General features: G+C 36.5%; 1 protein-coding gene across 3 annotated transcripts in view; it reads right to left on the minus strand.

Moving 5' to 3' along the window:
* Positions 1-6,710: 6,710 nt before the first annotated feature.
* The window catches only part of LOC107742953 (transcription factor Sp3-like), a 21,423-nt gene continuing 17,839 nt past the window's right edge, over positions 6,711-10,294 (minus strand). For all 3 annotated transcript variants that reach the window (XM_016556041.1, XM_016556040.1, XM_016556039.1), the window contains one exon: positions 6,711-9,336. In XM_016556041.1, the coding sequence (XP_016411527.1) occupies positions 9,017-9,336 (320 nt within the window). In that variant the 3' untranslated portion in view covers positions 6,711-9,016. The remainder of the gene's footprint in view (positions 9,337-10,294) is intronic.

Raw genomic sequence — 10,294 nt, forward strand, 5'->3', positions numbered from 1 at the left:
CTGGAAATAAATTATATAAAGAGAGTGAGCAAAGAACACTGCAAAATTAGTTTCTTACTTACATCGTTTCTGCACTCTGTTGTTTATGATGAGAGAATTCGCGAATGCAGATTCAGAATTCAGTCGGTGAGAGCGCGCTCTCCGCGGAGACGAATCAAGACACCTGATTGGGCGTTGCGTTTATAAGCTCAACAGAAACGTGCGTGATTGGTTATAATGCTCAACACTGCAAACCGTGAGTAAAATAATCCAAATTCATTGTGAGAAAATCTATACTGTAGCCTAAATGTATAATGCTGCAATCGACAGTTCCTTCATTTCACATTTCACCTTAATCGTGACAGCCGTAATAGATCTGACTTAACTGTGCAGGGGCAGTTTTTGTCCCTTTATCATGAATTTGGAGGACATTTTTGATCGTTAGGGCATTTTTTTGCATCCTGTTTGCTACTTGCTTGTATGAGATTTGCATTCCTTTTCCCCAGAATAATAAGACTGTATACGCTAAAAAGTTAGTTTGATCAACATTTAGGAGAAGTTCATGGCTCATAAACAGAGCTAGGCTAAAAGCCATAAAATAGCTAATACATTTCAATGTATTTTTAGGTCAAAGTCTCACACACATATGCACAGAGGGTACACTCTAAAAAATGCTGGGTTAAATACAACCCAGCGCTGGGTAAAATATGGACAAACCCAGCGATTGGGTTGTTTTGACCCAGCATTTGGGTTACTACCCAGAACTTTGAGTTAAACATTTAACCCAACTGTTGGTTGAAAACAACCCAATCGCTGGGTTTGTCAATATTTTACCCAGCACTGGGTTATATTTAACCCAGCATTTTTTTAGAGTGTACACTCACTCTAAAAAAATGCTGGGTTAAATATAACCCAGTGCTGGGTAAAATAGGGACAAACCCAGCAATTGGGTTGTTTTGACCCAGTGGTTGGGTTACTACCCAGAAGGTTGGGTTAAACATTTAACCCTACCGCTGGGTCAAAACAACCCAATTGCTGGGTTTGTCCCTATTAGAGTGTAGTAACTGATTACATGTAATCTGGATTAAGTAATCAGATTCCAAAAATTAAGTAGGCTACTTGTAATTAGATTAAATTGGTTTACAGTTACTTGTTTTATTGATTACAGGATTACATATTATTCACACAATAGCAATAAATGATTCATAATTTATTGATTCTCCCTAATTCCTCTTTTTCATCTTTTAAATGCTCCTTTCTAAAACAGCCTGCTTATATGCACTCAGAAAGTCTTCCAGTTTTGTGGACGTTCACACAGAGATCAGTCACTAGTCAGGTGGCTACACAGCATTTGACCTCTGGATTTACACAAATTACATTTCAGGTGTTTCAACATTGTATCAACTACTAATGAACACATTAATGTTTATTTGAATTATCACTCAGGGTTCTCATTTACACGTAATGTAGGCATTCCCAAACTGTTTTGGTCACCTGATCCTCTTTTCACCTAATATATTTACTTGAAGTACCCCAGAAATAAATATTTAATAATTAAATATCACATTTGCATGTTCACGGTTCTCTGACACTGGTGGTAAACAAATCAAATAAATGATTTTTTAGGAAGTATTTTATTTCAATTTATGTTATTTTAAAATGATTTATTTTAATGACATTTTTTATGATTTAATTAATGATTAGCTTTTCATTAAACTCACAAATCCCCTTACAAACCCCAGTTTGGGAAACCTTAACGTAACGTAATGTTGTTAATTACAATGAAAGGAATATATTTTCTTACTCTTTTGTGTTTTTACATCAATATGGTTCAAGATTATCCTATTCAAATCAATGTGATAAATGAGGTTAGGTCAAAAGTACTCTAAAAGTAATCAAAAAGTAGTTTGATTATATTACGTAAAATTAATAATGTAATAGATTGCGTTACTAATACAATTTTTGTCATGTAATTTGGAATCAGTAATGGATTACAATTTGTAAGCAATCTACCCAGCTCTGCATATGCATTAGTGCTGTTTAAGTTTACTTCCCCGTATTTATTCATATATAACATTGGCAATATAAACTGTGTGTGTGGTGTAATATGGACTTCAGCGACAGGATGTTGGTATCTGTGCATGCAGCAGGGATTCTCATGGCACACGTGTGAATATACATTAGGCCAGCGTATCAACACATTTACCAGAGCTGAGAGACACCATGGGTAAAAACATACATGAATAGCACAAAGTGGCTGAATGAAGCACAGAGCACATGCCACATGAATGCAGCTCTCAGAGCGATTCTTAAGACCCTCCTCGCAAAGTTGTTGCTCTTTCAATCTCATTGAATAGTGGCCATTTTGGGAAATTACTGCCTCATATTTAACCACCTCAAAAGCGACAGAAAGGAAGAGAGAGAGCGCGCGCGAGAGAAGCAGTTAGGCTAAATGGGAGAGACCGAGATGAAACCTCAGGCTTTTTGAAATGTGCTACATCCTGAGGTAAATATAATCAAATAAACCATTTCTACCAACTGTTCTCATTATGGTCCTGTTTCACAGGAGCCCTTGCCCTCAGGAATATCAAATTGTGTCACAAATGCGGCTGAAAATGCCTTTATGTTATTTCTGTGTGGGCTTTCTGTCGGCCTGCTAAATCTTCAGTTATCTTATTTATATATTTTGCACATGAATTGAAATAAAAAAGTGGAAGACTGGGTCCAATTACTCTAATTCGAAGTGAGAGGGCCGGTCCAGGACCAGCACTTCGCATCTCGAACCACAAACAGCTGCACAGATGAAAGAGAATACATCAAATTACACTCAAATTGCGACTGCTAAAAATTCTCCATTGCTTTTTACTTTTAAACCGACTTTATTTTGCTACGTCGATTCCCCTGAGCTCAGACCAACACTGGGAGAAGTCTCGGTTTTACCCAAAAACAGTATTATAACAGCAGCAGCTATACTTCAGCAAAGCTTGTACACACTTAGAAACAACAAGGTTCAAACATATTTTATATATACTGTACATACATGAATGAAATGCAGATTGCTTCAGAACAGTTTTCAGTATAATTTCAGATTTTTAAACGAGATCCATTTATTTAAATTTGAATATCTGCTCTGTCATCAAAATAACCTATTACTCAAGAGTGGATACACTCTAAAAAATGCTGGGTTAAAAAGGGACAAACCCAGCTATTGGGTTGTTTTGACCCAGTATAGTAAATTATATTTATGTTATGGAAAATATTATTTTTTCCCTTTGTCTTCAGAAAAATGCATTCAGTAAACTCTGGTCCAAGTGGGTTGAATATGTAAGGCCAGACTTTGTGGAGGTATAAAACAAATGACCCTTCCCTCCTGAATGAAAAATGTCATTGCAATCTCCCTTGCATACCTTTTCTCTACCACACATTTCTCCCACAGTCTCCACCATAGACCAAGAACAAACTTTTAACATAATTTAGTATGGAGTTTGACTATTAAGTATACATCTAACCACTCCCCGAATAGTAAATATGATTAATGTTATTAATATATTTGATTTGATTTATTTAGTTAATTTTTTTTTATTTTTGTATTATGTAAAAAAGAAAAATTGAATGACAGAGAAGAATGTAACTACATCTGTTTTGAAATAAGTACTGTTGTTTACGCTGCTACATCAAAATGAATAATTAAAAAAGCTATTATTCATAATTTTAATACTATTTATTTATTTGTTCATTTTTTTTATTTAATGGAAACACTTTTTTCATTGATTGATTGTTTGTAATATCCTTAACGTTTTTTTTTTTTTACTTTTGTGTTATTTTCTCCCTTCTTTCAATCTGTTTTCTATAGATGTTTCTGGCATTTCTGTCACTGGATTTGCTCAGCTGGGGTTTAAAAGACAATAAATATTCACTAATATTAGTGACTGCACTGACACTATCAGATGAGAAGAGGTTTGAACTGGACTGAGCTGTATAATGATAATAACTTCACAGCATTAATACTGCTATTGAGCTGAATTGAATCAACACTGAACTGAATGGAGCTGAAAATGACTCTATTGTCTTCTGTAGAGCTGCTTATAGCTGAATTACACTTGTTAATGATTGACGAATTTTACACATTTATAAAACTGAACTGAATCAACACTGAACTGAATTAATTTGAATAATGACACTATTGTCTTCTGCAAAGTTGCCTATAACTGAAATTATTAACAGATTTGTTTCATAACTGATGAATTTTACAGCATTAACACTATTATTTTCATGATTATTAGTGCAAAGCTGCTTTGAAAGCTCTGTATAAAGGACTTGATTTTTGGAATAATTCTGTTCTTCCTTTTTTCCCCTTTCTCCCTCATCTTTATGTAAATAAATAAACAAATAGAATTTCAATAATACCCACACAGTTCACACAGGCAAATATATATATATATACATATACCTATATATACATATATATATATATACATACACACACATACATATACATATACCTATATATACACACATATATATATATAGGCCTACATATGCATATATATAATTTTTTTTTCTTCACAGAATTTTACAGTTTTATAAATGTATATTTTTGAAAATGTAATGTGTTGTATTGCTTTTTTGTAGTTTATGGTTTGTTGATATAAATCTGGCATCTTAATTTATTTATTCAAGGGTCTCTGTCTTGGCTGCAAGTCTCCGGTTTGAAACCATGTTTTAGATCAGTGGAATCCCTTCAAAGCTGCACATTTCTCATGTCTCCTTAATCAAACACACCTGATTCAACTCATCAGCTCGTTACTAGAGACTCCAAGAACTGAAATGTGTGTGTGTGTCAGACAAAGGAGACATGCAAAACATCCAGAAACATGTTTGGAAACCACTGTTTTAACACAATAACAAAAGGCAATACTGCAAAACAATGGCAGCTGGAGAGTTTTGAGCTGCCCTCCCCATCCAGATCCCGCAGGAAAACAGGGGCGCTTTTATCTGTTCGGTCCAGCAGAAAGTGGCCCATGCACACCAGAGCGATTTCACTTATCAGAGCTGAAGCGTGGCCAGGGGTCCACGGCGGGCCTCCCATCGATCTCCTCGCACCGCTGCTTTTACAGGAATATATCACTTTCCTTCTATCAGAGGAACCGGACGTCACACAAGGTCAGAAAGAAGTCATCCAAACAAAACTCAGCTATCAGCTGGACCTCTGATGCTTTTATCTGGCGCTAGAAAGGCGAGCGGCTCCAATATGAGGAAGGCCAGTTGGGCGAGCGACTGGAGGATTCTGGGTAACCTTCGGCAGTGGCTTGGAAAGGTGAGGATGTGATGATTCATAGGCCTTGCTTCAATATGCCCCGCTCCCCACCTGACTTCAGACGCGCTATTACAATATTCAGATTACCGTGCACTGGAAATTAATTGGACTAATTAACATACAAGCAAATGATGATATCGTTAACACATTTCATTAACTCAAACTGTCATTTCATGTTCACCGTGCTCTCTGTATTGCATTACAATGAATTGAATTCATTAAATTATGCAAATGAAAGGTGGCAGGCAACGGGCGGCTCCATATGAACATTAATAGACAGTTTTCTCTGAATCTCTGCGACAAATCGTGTCGAATTCCGGAGCATGTTTTTTCGCTTCGATTTGACCGATAAAAGATTTCAGTGGACACTTTTGATTATGTGTGGCCACAACCATAAGTGATGATGAGACAAAAGCAGTTTGCAATTTGAAACCAACATTCTTCAAAATAACATTACATATATATAATGTTATAAAAACATCTAAAATACATTTAAAACATTTACAACAAAAAAACATTTAAAATACATCGTCAACTATCCGAATCAATTTTCCACACAGCTGGATTTAATGTTCACAATAGACAACAGGTAAAACAGACTCTGATCATGAAATGTGATGTGGTTTTAATATATAAGCCCCTCTAAGAGGAAATTGCTGTAAGTGTATTTCTAAATTGAAAATGAAAAAGGAATGGAGGGGAATTTTGTTCACACTTGAGCAAGTTCAAAAATAAACATTACATGTACAATTTAAGGGGGTAAAACGGTGGGTTGGGCGGGCGGATGCTCGTCGTGCCTGCTCTTTTTATACATATTTTAACATTGAATGAGTCAGAGACGCTTGTAAACGCACATGAGATGAGGAATATATCAGGATTTAGAGGGTAGGAAGCGGTCAGAGACTCAGTAGGATACCCTGTTGCTGCAGTGACATCTACTGGACTTCACACACAAAGGTTACACACACACACACACACACACACAGGAATTTTAAGAATTGATTGGTTTTCGAACATGAATAGAACATTTCAATCAAAATTTGTAGTATTAATGCAAATAGTAGATTTATTGCACGTATGCTTTTGCCTATTCAAACTTTTATAGAAAGATTGAATATATGAACAGTTGTAGTTTTAAAAAACATCACACAATTTGAAACCATTTCAAATGAACTAGTTAAGGCAACAAGGCAATTAAAAATTAAATTTAAAAAAACTAAAACATTAACATTCAAAGATGTTTTAAAGAAGTCTCTTATGCTCAACAAGGCTGCATTTATTTAATCCAAAATACAGTAAAAACAGTAATATTGTGAAATATTATTACAATTTCAACTAATGGCTATTGTAATATACTTTGAAATGTAATTTCTTTATTTTACAGTCTCTTGGATTCAATTTAATGCATCCCTGCTGAAGGAATGTTAATTTATTTAAATGATATTTTTAATTTTTTTATGATGGGGGGGTGGATAAAATGTATGGTTCTTATTTGTCAACTATTTTTACTGTTGTGTGCAAGTATGTGCATCAGTGTTCTGTGAAAATAAGACAACTGACAAGCACAGGATCATGTTTAGTCATTTTAGTGTGGAAAAACAGCTGCCCTCAAAAGTGGGCATTGTACAATAGTCTGAAGCGTTCTTGGAAAAAATGACCAAATAAAAATCTAAAAGTGACATGTTTAAGATGCTATTTATAATATCAAATTAGACTTCACAAACTAGGAAAAGACAAAAAAAAATGCAATTCTGGGTCACTGTGACAGAGCACCCCTTATCAAATCAGAAAACAAAATAGTGTTTGATTATCTGCCATTAACCCCGCTGGACCTTTTCAATCAAACTCCTGATCGTTACAAACTTGGCTACGGGAAAATCCCCAACACAAAAATTGGCAACGGTACTCAAAAGCGGTAGATAAAGAGACATCCTGATTAGCTTAAGGAATAAAAACAGATCAGTGGAGAATAATCGTACAGTACCACATGGAAACAAAGCCATACTTGTACATTGACTGACAGCAAACGAGTGCGTCCTCCCTGATGACCTGCAGTGTATTCAAATAAAACCTTGAGAACTCCTTACACAACGTTCATTAGCTAACTCCTCTGAGGACAATCGCTCTCTGTGATTGAAGGCGTCAGACTCACGGCTACAGTAAGCGAACGAAGGAGAGGGAGTTCAAAACCTACGTATTGACCACCGTGAATGTCATCTACATCACCACACGGTTAGACAGAGATGTGACCGCAAAGGTCCCGCCACAAAACACATCCCAAAACCCTGTTAGCCTGTTGTATTGTTGTAGTTGAGCACACTGAGCTGCTCGTTTGGTCCTGAAACACACAGTACAGATCAAACCATCAGACATAAATCGAGAGTTTTTCTCTCGATTTATCAAATTTGGCAAACTACAAACCGCTTAATTTCATACAAATGATTCTTGGTGCTGATTACAGTCCAGTTCTTTAAAAAAGTAAAGCCGAAGGGAGTTTTTTTCCTTAGAAAAGCAGTTGTGGACACCACAAATCCAGGTTACAATGTATATATAAATATCACTTTGCTCAAAAAAGACTTCATTCGCAACAAATTCATATTGAAAGATCTGATCAACTCGCAGACGTTTGAGAATTATGATACATAAAATGCTTTTAATTACATGATTGTTTCATATTTTTCCCCTTTGCCAGAACTGGGTTTACCTACACAAAATAAAACTACATAAAATAAATCAAATGCATTTTCATGAGGAGCATCGGAGACATGTAAAGACACTATTGGACACCTTCGTGACTCCCAACAGCACAATGGCAGGCTTCGCCCCAAAGTTTTATATCTTACTCCTTATATGGAGAACTTACACCACGAATATCACTTACGACCTATAATTAAAATGAGAAACAGCTCACCCACAGTAATGGAAATTCTGCCATTACTTACTCCCCCGCTCCACGAGAACTCGTTCAGACCCAAGACGCTACATTCTTCTGAAGCCCATCCAAACAAAGCCCATGACAGAAAACGCAGAGTCTGACAGAGTTATACAGCTGATGGGATGACTCTCACTGAATAGAAGCTTGCATTTTGGGTCTGTTTCTCACACAACATGATTCTAGTCACATGGACTAGTTTTTGTCCATTCTGGAGCTTGACAGACATGGAAGTGTTGTTGCATGGAAAGAAAACAATTTTCCCTCAAAGAAACCGCACGAGTTTGGAATGCCGTAATGGAGGGGGAAATAAATAACGTGAGATTTTCACTTTTGGCTAAGCTGCTCCTTTAACATCAACCACCCGTCTGTTACACAACACGATTATTCCCATTCCAACAAGTACACACGGAAACAGATGCTTGACACCCATGAAGAACTCGAGCTTTGTACACGACAGCTTATAATACAATATAAGGCATTTCAGTGTTGTATGTGAAAACAAGAAATAATGCTTCCCCCATAAAAAGATGAAAACCCCCAATAATTCTATATTTGTAAAATATATATATATATATATATATATATGTGTGTGTGTGTGTGTATATATGCATTCACGTAAATGTACATATTTACGCAAAGGAGGGTAAATATGTAAAGGTATAAAAGCAAAGTAAATGCGTGAGCTTGGAATCGACGTATGAAGTCTCAGGTTGCGGGAGAAGAGGATGTGATGTCATACAGGAAGAGGCGGAGCCTTGGCAGTCTAACAGAGCGTTCACGGTGTGTCACTCGGCCACGTCCCCGGCGGACACTGAGACTAACTGCAGAGGAATCTCGGCTGTGCTCAGCTGGTCCTGTGAGCTAGACGTGTTGATGGTAGCGCTGACGGTGGCCAGGCCCTGCATGGTGCCGGGTTGGATGTTGGTGAGGATGAGTGTGGTGCCGCCCGTCGTGATGATGCTGTCCGAGGACATGGCTCCGCCCACGCTGGCCACCACGGCTCCGCCCCCTCCCTTCTTGTTCTGATGCGTCTTTATGTGCTTGGCCAGGTGATCGCTGCGCATGAACCGCTTCGAACACTCTGAACACACAAACTTCTTCTCTCCTGATAATGGTCAAATGAGGAATGATACAGAAATGGGAAAAAGAACAGAGAAAAGCGGTTACAAAACCCTCTGCACAAAGCCTGCTCCAAAAGCTCAATCATGATCTGCTGCTCAAGAAACATTTCTTTTTTTATTGTTATCAGTGTTGAAAATGTTTGTGCTGCTTAATATATTTGTGGAAACAATTATATATTTATTATTTCAGGATTATTTGATGAACAAAGTTCAAAAGAACTTTTTGTTTCTGCAACAATAACAAAAAAACGTTGCAGTCACTTTTGACCAATTTAATACAACCTTGCTAAATAAAAATATTAATTTTTCAAAAAAAAAAAAAAAAACTATTACTGACTATAAACCTTTGAAAGGTAGTGTATGTTTGTTGACAGCATCCAGTTTTCAGATAACTTATCATTTTTGTTTGACCCAAATCATTGTTAATGTAGAAACTAGGGCTGGGCGATTTTTCTGATTTTATCGATTAATTCGAATTTAATGTTTTGCCACACCGAGGAATCGCGATTTTGAATAGAAATATTACCAAACGTTAGAATTAGACACTTGAGAATATGCCAGTGATAACAGTAACAGACCTGCCAACCTTGGAAATGTTTTTTTGAGTACCATCAGTGTGGCTCGGGGAGTGGGAGGGTTTGGGGGGTTTGCGAGATTTAATTAAAAAAAAAAATTTATAGGTTAATAATCAGGGTCTGCACTCAGTTTGTGATATTCCTGTTATACAGTATTTCAGAGTAAACAGTACGGATGCAACAATACAGTTAGTCCACGGTTCAATAAATACCTCAGTTTTTAAATTTTTTTACCACAGTTTTTGGTTTAGTTCTTTTTTTGCTATTTTTAAATGCTATTTAAAAAAAGTAGTATTATTTTTATGGATTGGCCATTATTTAGTGCTATGAACACATGTAATGTCTGTTTCATTCACACTGGACGTGC

Source organism: Sinocyclocheilus rhinocerous, unplaced genomic scaffold (assembly GCF_001515625.1).
Source record: "Sinocyclocheilus rhinocerous isolate Xijiao unplaced genomic scaffold, SAMN03320098_v1.1 scaffold45, whole genome shotgun sequence".
Lineage (NCBI taxonomy): Eukaryota > Metazoa > Chordata > Actinopteri > Cypriniformes > Cyprinidae > Sinocyclocheilus > Sinocyclocheilus rhinocerous.